The sequence below is a fragment of the Anneissia japonica genome, unplaced genomic scaffold (genome assembly GCF_011630105.1).
Source record: "Anneissia japonica isolate Jap-2015-1 unplaced genomic scaffold, ASM1163010v1 scaffold2652_len1590060_cov184, whole genome shotgun sequence".
Taxonomy (NCBI): domain Eukaryota; kingdom Metazoa; phylum Echinodermata; class Crinoidea; order Comatulida; family Comatulidae; genus Anneissia; species Anneissia japonica.
Window position 1 is genome coordinate 966,346 of NW_022699919.1, and position 26,049 is coordinate 992,394.

A 26,049-nucleotide genomic window follows, 5' to 3' on the forward strand; every position below is an offset into this window, starting at 1 on the left:
CACACATACGCACACACATACTACACACAATAAAAAACAAAAGAAATGTGACAGAGTGATTACAATAGTTCCTATTGCATTACATGCATAGGAACTAAAAAAGGCTGTGAACAGAATTTTACTCATTCATACCTCAATTATTTTGATTATTTTGTTACAACAAATCTATACTAAACTTCTAATAGGCAATAACTGATAAACTCTCTGTGCCATGACACAACACTTGTGTAATTTCATAACATATTTTATTACATTAAGTGTCACGATTTATATTGTATTGTGTGTACGTTATTTTTACGAACGCACCACAAAAGTGTGTGCCGCAGTTTGAAAGTGAGTGCTGATGGAAACCAGTTGGGGGCCGGTGGTTAAGGCCCCTTGTAAGCCAGGTCAAGCCTCCCAGTAAGTCAAAACTCATCGAACAAAGAAAAAAAAAATACTATCCTTTTTGATTTTTTAATTCTTTGGGCATACACAGAAAAACGATTTGTACTTAAAAGATATACTTTTAAACAATCTCAAATAACATACAATTTTGTTTTTCATTTAGGTCTGTACTGCATCTAACTAAAATAATGGTTAAATAATGATAATAATAATGGTTAATAGCGCTTAGAGACTTTTTGTATTTTGCGCTCTATAAATTAAAAACCATTAACCATTAAGACAAATCTGATAAATGTATTAATTAGGATCGTTTCTAAACATAAAAGGAAAAAGGTCCCAGATATCAGTGAGTGAAATATTTCGCTGAGCAGCATGGACAATTAATAAAGTGATCTGGGTCTTCCACTAAAGTCACAATGATTGCATAATGGGTTATCTATTAAGCCATAGTTGAATAAATGAACATTTAAGCTACTAAAACCGAGACGGATAGAGTATTTACCATGTTAATCTAGCGACTTCCTACTTTAAGCATTTTTTGAAGCATATGAATTCCGTAGAATGTTTCTTAAAACAAGAGCTGAAATATTCATGGAAAGCGCTATGACAAAATTAATTAAGACCAACTAAGGCAGCTAGAAAAGCTACTAACTGTAAACATTAACTGATAGGCAAGGTAATCATTTAAAATACCTTTGGGCATAGACAGACATATAATTTTACAATTTCAAACATCAAGAAAGCCTTGCATTGCAACATGACTTGATTTTATTGATTCGGGTAGCAATCACCCCATGCGCAAGTGGGTAGCGGATCACCATTAATTGATACAATAATCCTAATTGATCCATTAAGGTCATTGGTCCCTAATACCTCTTTAGAAATAGTATACAGTGGTGGCCAGGAGAAAAACAACAATTCGTCGAGAGAAAAAGAAATATATACTGTACAGTATATGTATTTTCTACATATTAGTAGACTCAAAAAGAGATTAAATAAGCCTTGGAAACACCTAAATTGTCATATTTTTCAAAGGATTCGCCCTCATGAAACACTTATGAGACACAGTAAGGGACAACCCCTGACGCCACCAAGTCAATTATTTGTAATTATTTGCTATCTGCACATATCCTATAGCGTGCTGCAGGGGTAAAAGGTTTTCATGGGGCCGTATGTTTGAGACCGATGCTTATCACACTGCTTATGTCCCTGGATAAGACAATTTATCTGCGTTATTATCTTCACCCAGGAGCATAAATGGGTGCCTAGTACAGTGGGCAGAATGTTTTGGAATGAAATAAGTAGTAGTGGTGAATGTATACACACTTAACAAGGAATACTATGCTCCCCAGGTAGCAGAAGAGGTAGCATGTAGTGTATGATGGATTCTGTATCCAATGACCAGGGGGAAAAAAATTTGAGCAGTTATCTGGAAAAGTGCGCTATATCAATCCTATATTAAATAATGAGTAAAACAGATTAGTTAAAATTCATTCTGTAATTGGCTATGCTGTTGGGATGGAACAAAAATTCAAATAAGATAGATGAAAAAGGAATTGCCAGTAATCAAATAAAACAATTGCCCATAAAAATTGTGAATACTAATTAGTTAAAATTCATATCAAACGATATCTGGTCTCGATGTATGGTAATTAAGCCTTCTAACTTATGTATTAAAATAGAAACCAGACTACCTGTTTATTTTTCAGTTTTTGTATTTTATTTTTATTTTAATGGTGGCCACATCTTAAAGTTTTTTTTAAACTTATTGTGGTCTCCAACCACATAGATTTTTTGAATATGTTTGATCATGTATATGTTTGTTTTTGTTCATTATGTGGAAAATAAATCAATCAATCAATCAATCAATACTATAGAAATAAATTGGCATTGCGCCAAAAAAATTGTTGACGGCCAATGTGCATTAAGTTCATTAACAGTAGAATATGTTCTATGAAATCAACTAACCTGTATCAAGTTCATAAAGTTCAAAACCCTTTTTGAACCAACAAACTTCAGAGTTCATTGTAATGATTAATGATCTTAGCGATATAATCGCTAAAGTATCGCTACAATGTTGACGCAATCGGGAATGCTCTCCGATTCGACCAACCAATCAGCATCACTGAAAACAGTCGGAGATAGTGTGTAGTGATTGTATGGAAACTGAACTTTAGGCTTAATTACAGTATTTTTAATTAGCCATTTATAATTATAAGCATGGGTTTCTGGTAGGATGTTCTGGCAATGAATGTACTAGTTTCGTGTGATCAGTGCAAGCGCACAACTAGGTATACTCCCCAGGGAGCAGAGAAGGTGCACATTTCACTGGTTTACCAATGTTATCCAGTGACAACACTCAGCGCCTTTGATCATTCAATTTGAAATTGGCACTATATAAATATTTGGCATTATTATTACTAAGAACAAAATATGAAGGACAACACACAGTGCTGGAGGGTGATTTATTATAATTACTTTTGTCAATTTCTGTTTTTATGTGTTTATGCACAGTTTCTGAGAAGTGAAGAAAGGTCAACTACTGTATGTGGCTGGATCAAGCCGATTCCAAACTCTCATCAATTTATAATGCATAATTATGTAAATAGTTTCATCTGGTTTACTTAAAATAGCTGTACTATTTTAATCATTAATAAAGCAAACACGATGGATGTAAACTTACTGTGAGCTTTCGTCATATCAACATGACTGCATCAGGCTACATGAGTTAGCAACCGTTGTCGACATCGACTAAAGCTTGTATTAAGTTAATATGAATTGTGTTTGATGTATCATCGATTTAAAGTGTTTTACTGTACAAACGAATATTAAGGTTTGTAAAAATTGCATTAAAAGTGAATACTTTGCAATCATCAAATTTCATTTGCAGTGTAATTCATCCTCTTTAGGTGAGACTGTTTTCATACCTTGTTTAGCGAACACGCCGCCACCAATATTGATTATAAATTATAAAATAAAATTTCATTTTTGCCAAATTAGCACACCCTGCCGGAAAAAAAAAAATGGAAATTTCTGAAAAAAAATAAAAGTTTTTATTATGCCTGCCCCTGCCTAAAAATTTCCAAAAATATGTAAATTTCTTCCTAATTATATAAATTTGAAGCATTTAACCATCCCAATACTACACTGTTTGCATTCAACAATAGAATTTTATTTTTATTTTCTCCTCCGTCTGGATGTTTTTGGTAAAACTATTTGCTATAAGAAAACAAAATTTTATTTTAATTTTTATTCCGCCTTCCTCTAATGATCTGTAAACAAGTTCCTGAAACAAGGTATAACAAAAGTCTTGTCTCATCATCAGCGGTGCCAGGATCCTCCTAACTGCGGGGCAAAATGTCCTGAAAAGTAGAGGATGATGGATGCTGGGAATTCATGGGGATGGAATACTACATGTGGGAGCTGAGCAGAGCATTTTTGGTGTAATCATGTAATTTTAGGTGATAATGATACTTCTGTTATTCCAATGACAGCAACAACTATGACAACAGTGATGATGATGGTGATGGTGATAATGATAATGATTTGCATGGCAATAATGACAATTGGCAAGGAAAAACAACCTGTACAGGTATGTCTGCAGTTACTATGTTCATTGTAGGCCTATTTATCTCTTCTTTTTTATCCAAGTGTAGGCTTACCCAGACAGGCCTACTAAAAACATATTAACCTTTCATATTCCATTTAAATGACTTTAAATGACATTTTAAATCAAAAGAAATGTTACAAATCCAAAGACACAAAAACAATTAAATAGAATTAATGGTTATGATGGGGACATTAGAAAGAAAACATAATGGATGATAGGCAGTGATTAACATTTTTTTAGTTATTCCTTTGTACATAAACATTTTTACAAGTTAAATAAAAGAATGTTGATTTGTCTTATATCTGCAAGTTGAGTTTTAACATATATACTTGCATCACTGTTTAATTGTTGAATTTTTGAATAAATCACTTCGACCAATGGCACCGTTTTAAAACAAGTAATTTGTTAATAAATATTGATTGTTCTTCAGTATTATGCCCATTTTAGGAGTCACATGACACTGATGTGATGCGGTACACAATGACGCAGACAAGATGGACACATACAACTACCTACTTTCGAGGCTGCTACTCTCAGGACGTTGGCCATTTTGCCAATAACAGTGTTTTGAAATTTGCAATAAAGATGACAAATATTTGACAATATTTAACCAAAATATTAGTAGGACTTCTATCAGAGAGCTAAACAAGAATTACATTAGCCTTATCATTAATATCAATTCTAAATGTATTCACTTCAATGAGTCATTTAGGGCCATTATCTACTTATCTACAAATAATTTCATAAAATATAAAATATGCAATTGAAAATGTTCTTAAAAGGTTAGCAGCTAAGATATTTATTAACCTTTAGAATTACGATTTTTATATTTCACAAGGATTTCCATACAAAAATATCTGTAGCTTTACTAATCCGAACGACAACAATATCTCTGTTTAATTTTACTTCTTCTCCATTTGAATAACAAAGAATATATTACATAAATTATCATCACACATGCACATTGTTAATGGTACTTAGAACATTGAGGATGACAACAAATAGGTCAAAGTTCAACAACTAATTAATAAATTCAGGTTCACCTTGCTTAAACAGTGTCCGCACATCACTAAAACCAGACTGCAGGCTTTCAACAAACATTCTTACTGTATCACTAGAAGTTAGAATTATGTAATATCCAACTGAGGATAAAAAATGTAAATAGAACAGTGTTGCACTTTGAGTGTCACCGCGCATTCAGACACATTCAAAATGAAAATAGAACGGGTGCACGTATTAAAAATAGTGTAACGACTTTGCGACAAATTTGCTTATTAGGTAGTCAAGCAGCATTTGTCTGGTATTGTAGAACATCCTCATTTCAGCACTTCCTCTTTCACATAATAATACATTCATTCATTATGAATATATATTGATTCGAATTATTAATGAAAGAATATTAATAAATAATTTAGGACAATCATGGAAAAAATAAAGGGAAAAACACCAGCTGTTGCACCTCAATGTATTTATTCATTCATCCGACTTGTGCCTTAGTTTGATCCCAGTTAATTGATCACTCTGGGAGAGGATACAATCATTAGCAAACAGCCAAACTATATAATCAATAAACATTTTTAAAATACTTAACACCACATGGAGATTAATTAACTGGCAAAATATTAATGATTGAACTTGTATTATAGGCCTAATATAAATAGTACTGACACAGTACTAAGGATGGATTGAGGTGTTCACTTACATTTCATACAATTGAAGGGAGGGCTGTGAGCATAAGCCTCTGTACAGTAATCATAAGTTGCAAGTACTTGTACCTATTGTTCAAAAATTACATCAAAACTAATCATGCATTATCTCCTCTAAGTTTAATATTATTGAAATTTTTTGTTTCATTTACCTGATTTTTTTTTAGCTTACAAGAAGTTCAAAATTATGCAAAAATAAACATGAATTTACAATCCATTTTCTTTTTCTGAAGGCCTCCGATCTTTTTTTTTTTAATTTTGGAATCAATCTTTCAATTTACAGGTATCTGTATAAACATTAAACCTCATTGAATCAATATATTGTATTTCATGTTATAAGACCAAATCTTTTACAGTAGCTTGTGTTATTATATAAAAGGAAGTTGCAAATAAGGTTAAGTTTGATACCAAAATAATTCTACTTTAAAATTATTTATCCAAATTTGTTCTTAGATATGACTTTACTTTTACTAAATGAAGAGCTCATTTATTTTTTTTATTTGATTTAGTTATTCGACCAATATTTACAATTACAGTGACAATAAAATACATTGTGAAAAAACAAAAATTGAAATGGGACAGGGTTCGCTTAAGTAATGTACATACCAAAAACTCAGATGACCCAGCTACCCCTTAAAAGCCAACTACCCCTTAATATACCTTTAATAAGGTATTGGGGCACTTTATGATTAATAATTTGATACAGTAGTCAGGAAAGTTCAATCACCATGTGACTGTCCTATTCATAGACATTGGTCAATGGTATTGACATTTAGTCTAGTCTGTAAAGTGTAGTCACCATGCAACTGTTCTATCTATACATATTCATATTCATATACTGTATATATATTCATAATATTATTATACCGCTCTGCATAGCATCGAGCACTATACGTTACCTGAACTGACAACTTTATATTCATTTATATTTATATAGCACCTTTCTTTGCTGATACGAAGCGCTTCTGTCCCTTAAGTGTTGCTGCTGTATTCAGTGCAGGAGCAAGCAACCACACCAGGTACTTATTTATACTCCTGGGTGGAGAGAAGCAATGCAGATAAAGTGTCTTGCTCAAGGACACAAATGAAATGCACAGTGAGGAATTAAAACTCCGACCTCAAGGTTGGGAAACCAAACCTTTCACGCTGCGCCAAACTGCTTCTACACATTTAGTCAATGGTATTGACATTTAGCCTAGTCGTAGAACTACCTTAATAAAAAAATAATTAATATCCTATAAAACATTTTTTCTAATTTCTGAAGACATTTTAAAACATATTGATTATTATGCTTTGTATTTCTAAGAAAAGGTAAAATAGGACAATAAATATTCTATGATATACCTCAGACTATTGCTGATGAATGTTATTTAATAAAGAAATGAAAGGCCTATTGTTAGCGAACTCTGCAGTCATCTATATTCTAATAATATGTGTTTATTTACTGCTAATCATAAACCTTTTTGTTAAAAGATACTAGACAAAAAATAAGATATAAAAAAAAAATCATTCTGTACACATATTGTAGGAAAACTAGGCCTATATATTTATTTATTTTTTATTTTATTTAATTTTCAGGTAACAATACAACAAAAACTTCATCGATAAAAAAAAAATATATAAATAAAGATTGCTTGATAAGCTAATGAGGATGTGTGAGTATCAATACAGGGGTAAAATTGTACACGATAGTAAATTTCAGATGAGATACAGTATTTAATTATGATTATTATGAGTATTAGATCAAAGGTTCTACTTGAATGAAATGAGATGTTATTAGCAAGTAGTTGAGATTTGATAGTAATTTTCAATAATCCAGTAATTTGCAATTTGTATACTAAATTAAGACCATAATATTTATTCTACTGCAGTCTAGAAACTTTTTGTAAGAAAATATGATCCATCAGGAAAAAAATCAAGACGACAAACAAAATATTTCTTTAAGTAAAGGTAGAAAATTATTTTAAAGCAATAGAAAATACTGTAAACTGAAGGACAATCTACTAGTAAATACAGTATGTGTAGGGGGAAGGGGTGTACTGTATAGGATGTCCACAGGATAGTGTATATGTGAAATTTTAAAGTATTGAATTATAAATGGATGTTCCTTCTAAAATGAAGTACAATGAAAAATTAAGTTTGATTTCACAAACTATCGTCTGCGTTACTTTGTGGTGTAAGCAATGAAATGACAGACTGATATTTGATGGTTTACGGGGGGATGCATATGTGTTGGAGGGAGGAGGAGTAATATGTACACAAGGCGGTACGTGTAAAGTGAGATGGGTATGTTTTGTTTACATACAGATAAAGTATTAAAAAAAAGAAACTGATCTGGAATTTCTAATCTGCTATTCGAGAGAATGGTTCAAATGGCAAAAAAGGGATGTTTTCTATGCTACTGAGAAAATGGAATTTACAAGAAAATATGATATGAGACAAACAAATTTCCAAAAAAATTAAATCTCACCATTTCCTTGATTGCCATACATCTCAAGAGATTGCATAATCTCATCATATGTTGTTCCCTTCCTGATTTCAGTGGTAGCCATGATGATAGAATCCACAAATTCATGAAAACTGAACTAGAAATTTAACACATTAGATTCCAAAATTTGAAATCTATCTCTGACAAACATAGGATGCGAACGATGCAGGCTATAAACTATAGATCCATTTGTCGTGCAACGCTATTAATTTTGTTGCTCATTCTTTTAAATGAAATTCTAAATGATAGCTAAAGTGCCTTAGCTGCTACAGTACTGCAAACCGGACGAATGGTTATCAAATTAGCAAAAGGTTAGAGCAAAGCTTTGATTTACTATGCATGGAAAGTTATATTACACAAAATTCTTAAAAAGACAGCTTTAGGAAAAATTAATAAAAAAATAAATATTATGACTACCACACAAATTATATTTTTTGTTTATTATAATTTTAAATTTGTAAAATAAAATATAGGTTTTATAAGTTAATAGTATTCCAGTATTAAAAGTTAAAAGAAAAAAACTTAAAAAAAGATTTTTGTTTTTAATGAATTAATGTGTTATTAAGGCCTGTTCAGTCTATCTTATTCTATTTGACAAAAACATGCAACATCATCCTACCGTAAATAGTATGATGACATTACCATACGACAATAGGTACATCATAACTATATACCATAAAACCTTGAATAGAAGCCCAGTGGCTTAATCTTGAGAAGAAGCCCATCTTGAATTGCAACCCCCCACCCTTCATTAATTTGCAAAGTTGCTTGCTCTTTCAATCACTCTAGTTACTACGGTGTTAATAATTACCATTGCTGGATTTACTATGTAATGGCCAACAAATAAAATGTCAAATTTTAATAAAACCAAAATGCAAAAATTTTTTTTTTTTTAATTATAGACTACTCAATAACATCTCAATTCATAATTATCCTATCATCAAACACCTGCTATATTTTATTTTACTTATTTATTTGGTTATTTATAATGCCTTTCTTTGCAGATCCGAAGCGCTTCTGTCCCAGGTCATAGGATCCATATATAGGAGCAGGCAACCCCATTAGATACCCACTTATACTCCTGGATGGAGAAACAACATAGATAAAATACCATGCTCAAGGCACCCTAGCAAAATGCACAGCGAAGGATTGAAACTCCGACCACAAGGTTGGGAAACCAAACAATTCACATCGCACCAAACCGCTTCCAACTTTACTGAGTGGAAGGTGAACATAAATTGCCTTGCTCAAGGACACATAATGCGTAATAACTTCTTTTTCAGTCATACTAGTTTATACTGCAATTACATATTTCATATGCAATGTTTGAAAGATCAATTCAAGAGTAGTTATAAACTGTGGTCATTCCATGCTAGATTTGAGATGAGATGTTTGAAAATTGCAAAATGGCAAATAATAAAGAATGAAAGCATTAATAATGAGTTGTTTAATCTGCTTATAATTGTTCTGCTTATAATTGTTCATTGTTGGTTAAAGTGAATAACACCACACAGCAAAGGCACTGTACATTAGGCCTACGGTACAATAGTATTCCGATGTTTCTGCTGTATGTATTACTTAACAACAGAAATGTACGAGCAACATATGCCAATCCATGGAATCAATCTAATAATCAATTTAATCAAAATGTACAGTAATAGCAAATCACTAAAGTACTATCCTTTTAATTATCGAGTACTGTTTTTATTAGGGACATTTTTTTTTATACCTTGTTTCATGAACTTATTTTTTAAATGGTTTTACCAAAAACATCCAGAGAGAGGAGAAAATAAAAAATAACATTTTATTGTTGAATGTAAACAGTGTAGTAATGGGATGGTTAACTACTTTGAATTTATGTAATTAGGAAGAAATGCGAGTTATTTTTGGAGATTTCAAGGCCGCGCAGGTGTAATAAAAATAAAGAAAAACTTTATCATTTTTTTTGTGGCACCGGGTACGCTAATTGGCCAAAAATACAATGTAATTTTTATTAGAAATCATCAAAATTGGTGAACGGCGGGTTTCACCAAACAAGGTATAAAAAAGTTTTGCCATAATTAAAAAAGCAAGATGTGTAATTTATTACATGTCACAAGGTACAAATATACTAATGTATAATTATTAAACAAATGTATGATTACTGTAGTACGCTTGAACGTTGTATATGACGTTTAATGTTCTGTACATTGAAGCACAATTCACAACAGATAGATGTGATCATATTGTAATATTAAAACATTAACAGCAGCAGCAACACAAACAGAAACAACTGCATCAGAAACAGCAACAACAAAAACAAAATATACAATTTTCAATCTTATGTTAACACGAAGATAACACTCTAATAGGAAGGAGACAGAATCCCAATACCTCCCCAAATATCCTGGTCCCAAAGAAGAGAGAAGAAAATGTACACAATTGTTTTAGTGGGAGTTGAGGAGGCACAGAGCCAAGTTTGTATAGAAAATTCTTTTGAGAATGAAAAAAAAACCTCCTTTTTTATGTTATTTATTAAATTAGGACTAAACTACTATTCATGAACTACTAATATTCAATTTTAATGAAGACACATGATTACATGTCATAAAATCAAGTGGCAATGCATGTTACTATATTATGAACTTGTTCATTTCAAAATAATAGTATTAATCTGCCAGAATGTATATATGATGTCTTTTAAGTATCTTTTTATAAAAACATTATGAATTCAAACTACTTTTTATGCAATAAGGCAGGGATATGTTGATGCCACTGCATAAAGCAGTAGATGGTAATGTAATGTAAACAAATCAAGCAAAATAGATCAATCTAGTATAACAGGTAAATTCAAGAAAAGTGGAGTTACATTAGTCTGTCTTTTTATACTAATATTATAAATTATGGTGGTGGGGAGTGTTGATTTGATTAAATTTGTAAATTGAGTTCAGCTCTAAAGCAACTAGAATTTAAGCTGCAAAAAAAAAAAAAAAAAAAATTTTTGCTTGGGGGCTTTGGGGAAAGGGTGAAAATAAGGTGAAAAAAGGGTGGTTAATGCTCCTTTTAACCCCAGTTTTTAAATATTCAAAAATCTCATTAACAACCAATCATTTTTTTTTTGTGTCTTCAGTTGTACAGCAATTAAAAGATGTCTTTTCTCTGGAGCCTGGCTTTAGAAAAAAAGATGATTACGGTACCTGCAAGGGGGTGATCTGCAATGCCACTCATTTTACGATCCACCCTTCAAAGCCTTTTCCAACTTTTTGATCCGTAAACAATCATGTCAAAAATTCATGATCCTGGATAAATCTGCAAGACATTAGAAATTTTACAGGTTTTCTACTGTGAAAACCTCTTTTATAGTCTGCCAAGTATATTGCAACACAAATCAAGATTTTTTAGAACAAAATAATAATAATAATAATAATATATTGGCAGCACTCAACAAGGTGTGTCAATTACAATACAGCAAATTTAAAATGAAAACTGATAAGGTCGCTGGAAATACATTACACTGTTCTCATCAGCAATTCTTGAATAATTGGTAATGGATTTTTGTCATCTTTCTCACACCATATCAAAGATTGTCTGTCTCACACCATATATCAAAGATTGTCTGTCTATTGAAAATACAGATGCATGGCAGTGCGCAACGATTACACACACTCTGTGAACGACTGAACATGTAGCGACTTACAGAATGGTTTGACTGCGTTTCACAGTGAGGTGAATTATATTTTCACGAAAATATAACAAAACTGAATGAAAAGTATCGCACTTTTTAACTATTTACCTCAGTGTTCTTTTGAAAAAGACACAAAGATGAAAGATAAATTGTTTTGACATGGGGCCTAAAGTTGCAAGCGGCCGGCTGACGAGAACCATGTAATATATTTCCAGTGGCCTAACATAACAAGAATATTATTATACACCAGAAAAATAGCTAAAATTAAAGACTAGGTCTATGCCTACTTGTATAAAAAATATACGGTACATGTTCCCACATTCACAAGGTGAGTACCCAGCATGCTGAGAGAGTTTACTTGCATGATTGCATGAAGAGCCCATTTTCAAATTGGGCTCGACTGACCTGAAAATGGGCCGATTGTTTGTAATTCAGCCCTACATTCAGGCCTCTTGATTGTAGTAGGCCTAGCCTAGGCATAGCCAAAAGGGCCTAGGCCTAAAAAGTAAGTAGGTACTTCTAGGCCTAGGCCTAGGTCAAAGCTCTAGCCTAGGCTAGGCCTAGCTTCAAAAATATAATACTCCTGCAATATACCGTAGGCCTAGTTTATACCTGCTTGTACAAACAAGCTCATACTCTTCTCACCAGGGAGGTGCTATCTAGGGAAAGGGCGCTAATGCACTTTCGCACCTAACATTTAATTCTTATTTTTTTTACCTTAACGGCAACGTATAATTAACAAACATTTTCACCTGATTTAACCACTCACAAAGTACCTTTTTCAACAAATAAGCCCACAAATAAGTACAGCGAATCTGTGTTCGCTAGCACGACGAGCGGCTGCCATTTTGCAATCAGTAAGAAATTGCCAGAATGTCTGAGTTTGCAGCATGAAGTTTTTTAATTAAACATTATGAAAACTTATCTATTTGCCGTATTGTATGCCATTCTTTATAATGTATGGTGCTGTTGTTTGACTATGTGTGTTTACATGAAATTCACACATACAATAATTACTTCAAAAATTAGTAATGATCAAAATGCGTACACAGACAGATCGAAAAATAGGGCCTAGGCCTAAATCCAGAAAAACAACTATGCCAATGATAAACGTCGGTTCGATTAACCTCAAATACGACAAGAAAGTAAAAAAAGATGGTACTGCATGATGCCACATTTTGTTGTTGGATGTTTCATGGGAAAATTCCTATTAAAATTATAATACTGGCCTTTAATGGTTTCAAAATTTAAGAACTGACTGACATTCTGGCAATTTCTTACTTGATTGTAAAAAAGTACAGCTCGTCGTGCTAGCAAGCGCGGAAACCCTGTATCAACCTATAGTTATAAAGGTATCTTTTTGTTGAAAAAATGTACTTTATGAGTGGTTGAATCATGTAAAAATGATATTAATTATGTGTTGTGACTGTGATAAGAAAATTCAAGTAAAAATATTAAGAATTAATAGTTAGGTGCGAAAGTGCATTAGCGCCTAGTTAAAGACCCACGGTCTAGCTAGGCGGAGGCCCCATTCAACTCATTGATTGGCCAGGGTCTAGGCCTAGCCTCTCTAGGCCTAGGCTAGCCTTAGTTAGAAGAGGCTTACGCAGTCAGTCAGGCCCAGGCCTAACGTAACGTCGAAGGCAGGCCTACTACAGACGAGGGAGGTTCCGTAACCAAAAAGTTAGAATTTGAATGGTAATTTAGTCGTTCCCTCTAGGCCTAGTGGATATCATGATTAACTCAACAAATGAAGAATACGGTAAAACTCACGCTCATTTCAAACGCATTCCATAATAGGCCTACACCTGAAGTTGCACTTGTCACCTGACATCCGCCGCGCCAGCAGGTTTCCAATTGTTTTTCTCTGTTTTTGATGGTCGAAGATCTGGAACGATAAACGCCCCCTATCTCTCCACTGTGATTTTTGTTCCATTCACAAACTAAATTATGAGTATTTTATAATTTATTATTATTTCTATTTATAGATGCATGCAGTTATATATTTAATACTTTTAACGTTTTCTTACGATAATGGGGTTACTGAATGCAAGCACCAGTTTTTTGGTTTTTTTTGGGACCCGGTATTGACGAGCCTCGTTCTCGACTATCGGGCTCCGAAGTTAAGTGATGTCAATGTGGTGTCCCATCCCTATTTTATATTAATAATGTTTCATCCCCCCCCCCCCCCCCCTCTTTATCTCGAATGTACGGTATATTATTGCCATTTGACAGTAATTAAGCAGTATACTCTCTTGAATTAAGTGGGTTTTTTTTCAATATTACAGTAATATACATTATTTTAAATGTTGGGAATGTGTGCAACAAAAATCTGATATTTTTTATATCTAATTAACAATATTCGATATTCTACTTTGAATTATCTTGATATAAAAAGGGAGCAGTAATATGACTGTTTCCTGATGGCAATTTTGACCGTAATATTTTACCTTGGAGCATATACTAGATAGCCATCACAAATACACCCAATTTAATAATATTTCATAGATCTATATTTCGTGTAAAACCTACTAGGCTATTGTTGGGCTTAAGTTTATATTTTTGACAAAGATTGTAAGATTCTCTTGTCTATGTGTTTGTCCAATATATGCTGAGTTGTTTTTTAGACTAACTTTTAAAATTTTAATGAAAAATTGGTTATAGCTACTCACATTGTCTTGAGTTTTGCTACTTTTGAATTTTATAGAGAAAATCTATTTTAATTGTTTCTTGTTATTGTACTGTTTGTTTTTCCCATGTTCACTGTGTTTGTAGTGTTCTATAAGGGTCTCTTTTATTTGAGATATTTTCATAACAGGGGGAAGCGCCAGCAGGTGGCTTAAGGCCCCCTATTAGACAGGTCAAGCTCCTCCACCGGTCAGAGCTTGTCGGGCAGTCAAACCCAAAAAAACAAAAAAAAAATAGGACTACGCTAAGCCAACACACACCTGTCACAGTCTGAGCCACTTTCGCCCATCCAAAGGTCCTATTTAAAAAAAAAAAAAAAAAACCCTCCCGATTGGACATACGAGCTCAAGGCCCCTCCCCATTGGACAGTTAGCCCCACCCCCCACCTAAAAAATCCTACTGCTCCTCTGTTCCATAAAAGAAAGTTGCAAAGAAAATACCATATTTTTTCGAATAAACGCCCCGCTTTGAATAAATATCCCCTCAAATAAACACCCCTCTAGAGCCATATTTGGAATAATTGCCTCTGAAATAAATGCCCTGAGTCATTTATTTTTCCATTCTGAACAGACTATAAATGTTCATCTACAGAAGAATTACATCATGGCTGGGATCAATAATTCCTTATGATCACGCAATAACGCATTTGACGGTACACCTCCCCTGAATAAACGGCCCCTTAAAAACCCCTCTCGACAATAAACGTTCCGAGGTGTTTATTGTAATACAAGTAGGAACCCAAAAGAATTGAAAAGCCAAATGCTATGTTTTCAGTGCAACATCACTTTTAATCTATTTTCATTGTAATGTTGCATCCTCAAAACATTCACCCCCTCAACCACGCTGGTTGCACTGCAGCGTGAGTAACACTAAGAATATTACACTAACAGACCTCCTGTGCATTCAAGCCTGGAGGAATTAGTTTTTCTCCATGATCCAAGCATATTACTCTACCTTATTTGGCTAAAGTACAAAATTATGCAATAAACAGTCACCATGTTTTAAAATTCAGCATATTTAATTGTAATGTGAGATCCGACTCCGGATAATTCCCCACAAACAACTGGATTGTGATATAATAGAATGTCAAAAAAAAAAAAAATTAATACTATCTTATCACATATACAACACAGCTCAAATTCAAGTATCTAGATGTGTATAAGAGACAGGCCCTACATTCAGGCCTCTTGATTGTAGTAGGCCTAGCCTAGGCATAGCCAAAAGGGCCTAGGCCTAAAAAGTAAGAATTAGTTTTTCTCCATGATCCAAGCATATTACTCTACCTTATTTGGCTAAAGTACAAAATTATGCAATAAACAGTCACCATGTTTTAAAATTCAGCATATTTAATTGTAATGTGAGATCCGACTCCGGATAATTCCCCACAAACAACTGGATTGTGATATAATAGAATGTCAAAAAAAAAAAAAATTAATACTATCTTATCACATATACAACACAGCTCAAATTCAAGTCCAACATATAAACTTAACAGAAAACAAAGTTCTTTTTTACAACAAAATTGAAGATAATGTACACAAAGTGATAAAAAAGAAACAAAAAAAAAAACAAGAGACAAATAAGCTGCAATATTTCATAGATGATTACGTAATAATAGGGGGTGCTGTTACCATGACAACGTGCATCAGGTGGTTGAATATCACCTGGGAAGGGGAGGGGGGAGGGGAGGTGGATGGTGGAGGAGTTGACCTGAATGTATAGTGGAGGGGCTCAATGATTAAGTGGGGGAAGGAACTATCTTGTGATGAAGGGTAATTTTCAACCACATAAGCATACATTTTTTTCTCGCTAATTTCCTGTGAGGGCACATACTAAAATTAGTTTCCAGTACTTGTACAAACATTATTTCCAGCAAGATGACATTATACATTGTATATTGCATTTGGTGAAACAGGATCCAACTTTAATTTCGTCATTCTATAAAGATATATCATCTGTTAAGCTGTCACACTAATTCTCTTAGACACAGAAACTGTTGCATGCCCATATATAGTCATGATGTGCCTATATATGGTCATGATGTGATGTCATCATGACCATATTTTGGCATGTCACATGTTTTTGTCAAATAAAATTAATTTGATGATCTGAACATGGTTAATATAACAAAGTAAAACCTTAGCTCTACTTACAGGAGAAAATAAGTTATTAACTTTCGATAAAAAAAGATCAAGTTTTTACTGATTTACCAACCCTTTTTTTTAATGCAGTACTACAAAAATCTTAACATTCATTACCACCAAATTTAAGGGTCTACGCAAAAGAATATAGGACTTGGGTATTATTTTTGTCTGTTATTTGGTGAAGAAAATAATCTATCATTGAAAGTTAAAAGCAGATGGTATAACTTCAATATCTAAAAGTATTCTTTTCAAGAATTCCTAATTAAAATTGTTGCCTTAAACTGTATGAGGATAACAATCCAATTAGAGAAAGGATCAGTTTTGCATTATTTCTTTGGGATATCACAAACAAAAGAATTTGCTGGCTTTTTCCTACCCCCTTTTATTCCCAAATGCTTAATTGATGTAATTTAAGATAATGCCTTTGATGTGTAATTCTATCTTCAATTTATTAAGTTAGAAATCAAAATCATTCATATTACAAATTTTGTCCAAATATGATGAAGCATTCTGCCAGGATTTTAAGAAACTAAAAGTGTACTGCTGCATACTGCATTTATTAAACTTTTTAAGCCATAATGATACGTTGTAAAATGACAAACATAAAACAAAAATCACTGCTTTTTTTATAATGATCTCATGATAATGAGTTAATAAAAAATAATTCAAATTCAAAAATAGAATAAAAGATCATAATAATAAATAAATAATAAACATTTTAATGATCTTTTCTTTCTAAGCAAAACAAGTGTAGGATTAACATCTATTGATAACCAATAATGAGTAATAATAAAACACAACTGAATGTACAGTAATGATGTATTTACATGAATTGCACAAACCAATGGCATCATGTTGCCATAGTAACAGCCACCTATGTACAAAAATAGTATCTAAGTCATTATAACTTCATTTTTTAAACATACAAACATAGATGACATTTTGACCCACTTTTGTTTAATACCATAAATCAAAAAAATTAATCAAAAACAGGTGGGAAAACCTAAACATGATGATTAATCAATTCATCGATTAATTGATATGATTAATTAATCAATAATAGTAATAATTAATTATGTATTTAAATCATTTTCAGTACCACAATTGATAAAAATGCATTAACATCCATTTTCCTGCCCCTAAGCTATTTTTTTTTCATGGTTTGCCTGAGATTCAAGTTTGTACATAATAATACAATACAAAAATTGTACAATCTACTAACAAATGCTGTTATGAACAATTCGGTTATTCGCAGTCTTTTTAAGACCTGTTATGCAACATGAATCTCACATATAAAAATAATGGTATGAAGTCTGTATGCCATCAATAACTACAAATAAAATTTTTAATATTGATATGCAAATTTTTATATAAAAAACAAAACATTAGGCCTACTCATTATCAATATCATAAAGTGAATGACAGGAGAATATGAGGTCAGTGTTTTTACATTTCTCATCAGTGTACACTGCATAAAAAAAAAAATCTTAAGGTAGATTTTGAAGGGTATAAAAGAATCAATCAGTTATATTTACGAATTGAACAATAAATCCGTCAATAAAGTACTATTCTATTGAAATGATAGGTAGAATCACAGATGTACAGTAATTGCTACCTATTGGCCGAATTTGCACTTTGCATTACAAAATAACAAAGAGTGACATACATATTATGCACCTCATTAAACCCACTACATCAAACTGATGTGTAGTAGGAATAATGTATAACAGGAAATTTAGCTCATAATTTATATAATGAAATTTCTTGCAAATTACTTTTGAGATTTTTCTTAATATAACTCACTCGACATTCAGTGGCATATCTGGGGTGGGGGTGCGAAGTTTGGAGCGCGGGGCTTGAAAATTGTGAGGAGCTAGGTTGCAAAATAAGGTGATTTAATTGACTACCTGAGCTTGCCTTTTTGCTTCGAACATATTCAATGGGGGAGGGGAGGGGCAGTGACCGGGGAAGCAAGCAATTTCTTTTGGGGAAGACCACCGACCCCTTAGAGATGCCACTGGTATTGATCCAAGAGTGGTTACTTGGCATAACATGCTTTGTGGTGTATATATAATCCATACCTTAACCAACAAACAGATGATATATTAACACTGTAATATTTGAAGAATTCTAAATCTTACATGTTCCTTCAGGTAAAATACAACCCAGAAATGTGGAGGACTAAAAGAGGAAAACTCCACAGGGACACAGCCTGGGAATGACCTACGACCCATACAGGCATGTGGAACAAACATAAATCATGTGAGGCCACAACAGAAAATATTCTGTCAACTGCCATTGAAGCCCCTGCTGTAGATACTTTTTAGGCATGGCCCCATCTCAACCCAGAGTCCTGAAATCCCCCCCAGTGGCCCTGTTTGAGGTCATTGTGAAGGTAAATAATAGCCAAGCATTATATCAATGTCTACTAATGAAATGATGTAATGTGATTTATTCTTCTTAGAAGGCATTGATGCAAAGCTGAAGTGTATGATCAACTAGGCACTGTGGTCACTTCTATCTAAGAGCTTATTGCTATACCAAGGTATATAATTTTAAAACGACAAGAAAATGTACACAGAGCACCAAATAAACTAGTGAAAAAATCGGGGGAAAAGTGTAGATTTAAGAAATTGGGTGTGTGTTTCAGGTACAGTTAGAATATTTTATGGATGAGGGTTATAAATCTGGTAAAATACAGAATATGGTGGCAAGCCATCCACGGCAATAGGGTGGGGGACGTAAAACCATTGGAGTGGGAACTGAGAGTGAAGCACACAGATCCAATAATTTAGCATTGTTGAAAGCATATTTAATTAATTTTAGAGTCTCATATTCCATAAAAACTTACATAGAATTTTTTTTTCCTCTTTCACAAATTGTTTTTTCTCCCTAACCCACTCTCCCTTATAGGGGTCCTGGCCACCTCTGATTTCTCCACTGGCACCACCATTGAAGCAGAATACAGTAATGTTGAAAAATAATTAATTAGGAAAACCAATATCATTCGTTCTGTGTATCATCATTCAGATCTGTTCACTATTTTTACTCCAAACAATATTATTGATTATTGTTATAAATGCTTTATGATGCTAGTAAATAAATAAGATATACATATGTACGCAATATATTTCACAAAAACTGAGTAAGAACTACCGCTATTTGTATTCTCTATGTTTGTCTTAACTGGTAACTAATACTCAATTTTTTAAGCAAGGTTTTCTTTTTTGATTATGATATATTCCTGTCCTTTTCAATTTAATTCAAAAGGTTAAAAAAATAAATAAATAAAAAAATTATGGATTAAAATATAGGCTACTTGGCAAGACTTTAGCTGAAGACAACCGCAACATACATCAATTGAAAACGTGTTTCATTTCATCAAAATAATTCACTTAGGCCTGTAACTAAGATTGTCTACAGGGAGCCAAAGGTTTTGGGGACACCTAGTTGGGGTTCAGCAGAAGAGATTTTGCAAAGCCCCTAAGCTAAAGCATTCTTTACAGCATGTAAATGGGTGAATTTCTTTACTTTGATGGTACTTGTTGCAAGGGAAGAAAGTGGTTTGGTCTATAAAGTCCTGTTTATACTTGCAACGATAACGATAAAAAGCTAAAAAGCAATTGATCATATAGAAAATAAAAGAAATAAGAAGTTTTTACACTAAGACGATTCATATTTTGTTATTGTATACATCCTCATAATGTAAACATCTCTCTTATTTCTTTCATTTTCTAAATGAACAATTGCCTTCTAGCTTTTATCGTCAACGTTAATGTTGCAAGTATAAACAGGCCTTAAGAAAGGGGTTTCACTCGATTACGGCCGGACATAGATATGAAATGAAGATGTATGGTAATTTGCTGTAAGCTGTGTATTTAAACCAAGCCTAACAAATTTGGAGAGTATATATTATCAAAAATGACAAACTATCTGCATAATAATTAGACTGTAAGTGTGATATAGCACCTAAATTACAGATGAACTATAATTTTATAAGGTTATTCTATATAGAAAAAAATCTTCAAAGCAAATTGTAGTGATCAATCGAAAGTAACAAAAACAGTTTGATTATTAAACCGATTATTATTTTTACATTTTACTGAGTACCGTATGTGTCTTGGTGAAAAGAAAAAAAAATTTGACTCAAAGATCGGTCAGAATTGATTTAGCCACATGCTTGGGGATAATTCAATAAAGTTAAATTTAATAAAGTTAAATGCATCTACAGTATGTATTGAATAAAATGTATCTATGTATTGAAAGCATGGTATCTGTTTGGTTTCATAGTAACAGAGAATCAAAAAACCCCAATTAAACATTGCTTTACTGAGTAAAATCAGTGGAGTTGTTAAAAGAATAGTAGAATGTAAGCAACGTATTCGCTTCTTAAAACTAGAAGCTTTACCTTAAGATACCCCAACAATGGCCATTTCAGTGCATGACATTTTGAAAAATATAGCATGTATATTTTAATGTTTGCGTTCAAATTATTTATAGTGAAGAAATCGCTCAGAAATTTGAATAAAAAATGTTTATAATCTATCTTGATAATTGGATTATTATCCTATTCCCAATTTTACAGCAATAATGTTTGATGTCAGACTAACCATGTACTTCCACTTTCCACCTACCCTCAGGGTTGAGTACCTAATTGATGTCCAAGACAACAAGATATCAATTCATCCAAAGGATACTATGGGTTTGGATTTATCAAACTTGGATTAGAAAACTGCTTAAGTCAACAAACATTATGGTAGTCCCAAGTGAAATTAGAGCTGATTTATCAAGCCACGTCAGCATTAACATTTACTTAAGTGCTGTAGCTAAAACATTTTACGTGTGAAACCCACACAGATTTCAGGCAGTGATGAGACAGAAAATGTACTACTGTACATTATCACAATTTTTTATGTAATTTCTTTGCTTGGTACAATTGATAAAAAATCCGAGATAGGCAAAATCATGGACTACATAAGATTTTCTTTTTCTAAGAAGTTTGGTAATGCCACACCCTGATTTTTGGTTGATCTTGAAATTAAAGTTGATATAGATTCCTTGGATTTACAGTATATTGAAGAACATACAAAAAAAATTTATTATGTGAACTAACGGCCATCAATTGGCTGTGCATGTCAGGAGCCACCTTGCTTAGAGACATGAGGCACTAAACTGGGACTGGACAAAGCTACCATAGGTGTCGTATTTGGAATAACACTTGGATTGATAAAGTTCGCTTGGGGTTGATCGGTGTTTTGTGGCACTGCGGGCGGAGTAAACATCCGTTGATCCTGAATGTCAGGTAAATGTCTCGCCAATGAAACTTTTGATGGGAATGTTGGCGAGAAGCCCGGCAATGCCGTGTGCATAGTTGCACGAGTAGGATTTATAAATGGCAACGGTGAAGTGGGTTGCACAAGAGACGAGTTAGTTGTTAAAGCATTCCATGGCATTCGAAAGTTCTGCATGAGGATCTGACTCGCCGCGGCATCCAGTGGCGAGGCTGACATTTGACCTGGGAGTAGCGTGGCCTGAGGTTGGTTTATAGGCCGACTATGTAAAATCTGATTAGCGAACTGAGTCGTATGTTGATTTAGTAACTGGTGAGGAGAAACGGTTGTGTGCGGTGACATTGTCTGGTCAGTGCTGAATTGTCTTTGTAAGTTCAACATTGCACTGGTGTTGGCTTGATTCAGACCATTGGTCAGCAATGTAGTGTCCACTAAATCATCCTTACCCTGGGCAGGTGATATCATGGGCCTTGGTACAGTCAACATTCCTGGGACAGGATTAAATGCGGCCTGTGTGGTAGCCAGCGTACCTTGACTGTTGGGGCTAAATGAATTACTTGAAAACGAGTTCGCAATTTGCATAGTATTAAGTCCGTTGAGGGAGTTTTGTCGTAACGTATCTTCCATTAGTCTGGTAGCGGCAGCTTGTAGGTCACTGGGTAGTTCATTGGGATCTCCTTGGTTCATCGCTTCGTCTTGGCTTGAATTACTCTCCTGATCGGACATCATAGCAAACGAGAACTGATCAAGTGATGCTTTAGCATTGCTCACTTCGTTAGAAGCCTGGAGAAGTGCACGCTCTAGTTCTTCCTGTTCTTCGGTGGTTGGTAAAAAATCTCCATTTTTACCTACAAAGAGACAATTTTTTCTTTTATATCAGTAATCTAATACTAAATGGCAAAGCATCTTTATGATTTGGAGAGTTTAGTTGAGAACAAAATCTGACACTGAACACCTGATAATTGAATCGAAATAAAAAATACTGTATTCAACCAACTTTACAGTATTTTAAAATGTACAATACACAAAGCCAAACAATTTGCGACTAATTATTATGCAAACAAAATTGTTGGGTTTGGTTCAACGACACACAGATGGTCTAACAGTCAAATTTTTGAATGATGATAATTGTAATGATTACAGTTGAACAAACCAATTAGGCTTATCAAGGTCTTTGTTAATTTGATGTTATCATGTCCAAAAGATAAAGAGTAGACAAGCACACTGTTCTACGCAGACAATATTTTGTTTTGCTTGTACAAAAAATTCAAAAAAATTTAAAATCATATTACATCCTATTAGCTGTTGTCTATGGCACAGGTGGGCGAAGTACTTCCCTCGGGCCACATGCAGCAATTTTGTTGCGTCCCTATATATTAAAAACCCAGCATGTATCGCCCACCTACCAATTTGGCAAAAGAAAACCCTTTTTCTGCTACATCCCGGTGCAAATGAACATTAAAACAAAGCATAATGTAAATAAAAAAAGCAGTATGAAGGTTTTTGTAAGCATATTGAAAACGCCAATATTTAACCATAGGTTAGCTATTAGCCCTTAGTGTTAAATGAAAAAATTCAGCTGTGCCCCTGCAAACCATTTTAATGCCCTCCCCTGGTCTATGGTAAAATTTACAGCCATTATGTGGAATAGGAATTCTAGCAGTTCCTAATTATAAATTACATTAAATATAATCATAAATTGCCAACAAACCTCCAAACATTTTTACACCAAAAATATCTGTTAAATCATCTGCTTGAAGTTTTGGTAACAAATTGGCGAAATCGTCTTTGTCGTCCACGTCTATCTGGAGGTCAGACGTGTCAAGTGGCAAGCCAGCGTGGCCATCAAGGTTAAATGAAATATCACTGGCATCAATGCCATCGGGAGCTGGGCTCAGCTGCGACGGATCTATGCCAAGGTTTAGCGACGACAGCATTTCAAACCCTAGAGGTTCTGCAACAAAAAATAAATGATTAAGAAGAATCAAGTTATTACAGGGCACTGTACATAATCTAAGACAAATTGTATATATTTGGAGTATAAATGGGTACCTGAGGAGGTTTGAATGCTAAATGCGCTAATATATTTTATGCAGCAAACTATGGAATTTCCCACACAGGCATCGTTCCAATGACTGGGGTAATAATGTGGAAAAGCACTCTGAGACTTAGTTGTATAGAGCGCTACATAAAAGCCTACATAATATTTTATAATTATTATTATTATTATTATTATTATTTTTATATTATTATTATTATTATTATTATCACATTACATTTAACAAAAACATAGTCTGGAAAGAGCTTTAAGCCTACATGGTAACTTTTAATTTGTATTATGATACAGGTTACAATATAAATTGGGTGAAGAAACCAACCTAATGGAGGAACCGGTTTCTGCGGACGAGTTACTTTTTGTTGCTTCTTTTTCTTCTTCTTGAAAGGTCTCGTTAAGGCAGATGGTTTTGTTTTCTTTCTTGGCCTACGGGGTTTAGGCTGGCATTTCTGAAACAAATACAAACCAGTGTTTAACTTTGATCACCAAATATACTGTATCTATATTTATAAAATAAACAATTAAAAAAGCAAGTTGGATTCTAATAGGGGAACTAGTATTGATAAGCCTCACCTCACCATCAACGGGACTGCAGTGAATACCAACCTATTTATGCAATTCATTAATTACGATTAATTATATGTATTACATTTTTAAAGATATATTGTATTTATATTTATCTGATAGCCAAAATATATATAATTATTTTGTTTAGGATAAAATGGAGCTTAGGAAATATACATCGATCACTGAATTCTAACCAGGCCTAGAATAATGGCCAATAAAAAAGAATTAATAACAACCATATTTAAATTTTGAAAATTTATACAGCTACAATCTTTAGAAGTATAAGCCATACACCGGCAACAAACTCGGGTTAAAATACAGTACCGCACTCAATTTTTGTTGTGATGGTGATCATCACTTTGCTCGAGTTCCTCGTTGTCAATGTCACAAAGCCACAATTATTGTCAATATTGAAGCAATGTACCTGCAGATTGTTTTTAAATATGCGAACTAAATCAGCAGTTTTGATATCAAGTCTATACCGGAGCGTAAAGGGTTTAATTTGAAAAGTGTCTAGGCCTAACCCATTGATAGCAAAGTTTAGGCCTACCTGACCACAGCTCGGAAGGTGCCAGGGTAAGGGCTAATTCCGCAATAAATTTTGGTGCTGTTTACACTGGAGACCCCGAAATGCACCCGGGTTGTCCTATGCTGGATGCGTCCCACACATCCATCCCGGAATGCTTAGCAACCCGAGTCAGACTTTTTGACGTTTACACTAACTCGGGAGGTTATGTCCGGAATTTTGCTTGCAGTGCAAAAGGGGTATGAGGGTTAATGTAATCATGCCAGATGTCAGAATAATAATAATATTTTTCTTTTGTATGTCTTACCAAAACACTTGCATGAAAATCACATAAGACTCTTTCATTATCGATGATATATGCGGTATTCTTGCACTGCGTGTAATCAGATTGTATCCCAGTGCACTGGTAGAATAGCTGCTGATGCTCATTCTCAACGACATCTGATACAACATGTCAAGGTTATAACAACAATAGTTGTACATTCTAAAAGTAGTAATATGTATTATTAAGAATAGTACTAATGCATATTAGTAATAGTACTAATGCGTACTAAAAGTAGTAATATACATTAATTAGTACTATGCATATTAATAATAGTACAAATGCATATTAATAATTAGTAATGCATATTAATAATAGTAATGCATATTAATAGTCTTCTTTTTCTTATCGTGTCACTACGTAGCTAGTGTGTATGATCTAGCTTACGTAGTGTGGTAGAAGGATTCGCAGGTAGGATGGATACCTGACATGGGCCGCGATATAAACGCTCCCTCTGTGGCCGGACAAGGAACTAGAGATGGACCAGTACACTGGGGTTACCCCCTACTCTTCTTAAATGATGTACTGGGTTCTTTAAAGTGCACACGAGCCAATTGTGTACACTGGGCCTACGGTTTAGAGTCCTTATCCAAGAAGACT

General features: G+C 33.6%; 2 protein-coding genes across 8 annotated transcripts in view; both read right to left on the bottom strand.

Moving 5' to 3' along the window:
* Nucleotides 1-13,761, bottom strand: part of LOC117103201 (TBC1 domain family member 5-like) — a 38,213-nt gene extending 24,452 nt beyond the window's left edge. Inside the window, exons 1-3 of one of the 4 annotated variants that reach the window (XM_033243731.1) lie at nt 13,629-13,646; nt 11,368-11,479; nt 8,174-8,288 (exon numbers count right to left, since the gene is read on the bottom strand). In XM_033243731.1, coding sequence (XP_033099622.1) covers nt 8,174-8,255 — 82 coding nt within the window. In that variant the 5' untranslated portion in view covers nt 8,256-8,288; nt 11,368-11,479; nt 13,629-13,646. Of the gene's footprint in view, nt 1-8,173; nt 8,289-11,367; nt 11,480-13,461; nt 13,599-13,628 lie in introns of those variants that run through there. The other 3 variants (XM_033243732.1, XM_033243733.1, XM_033243734.1) reach the window with 3 other exon arrangements.
* A 2,107-nt stretch (nt 13,762-15,868) lies between these two features.
* The window catches only part of LOC117103203 (INO80 complex subunit D-like), a 28,340-nt gene continuing 18,159 nt past the window's right edge, over nt 15,869-26,049 (bottom strand). For all 4 annotated transcript variants that reach the window (XM_033243737.1, XM_033243739.1, XM_033243735.1 and 1 more), the window contains exons 7-10: nt 25,435-25,568; nt 24,357-24,483; nt 23,690-23,932; nt 15,869-22,826 (exon numbers count right to left, since the gene is read on the bottom strand). In XM_033243737.1, coding sequence (XP_033099628.1) covers nt 21,823-22,826; nt 23,690-23,932; nt 24,357-24,483; nt 25,435-25,568 — 1,508 coding nt within the window. In that variant the 3' untranslated portion in view covers nt 15,869-21,822. The remainder of the gene's footprint in view (nt 22,827-23,689; nt 23,933-24,356; nt 24,484-25,434; nt 25,569-26,049) is intronic.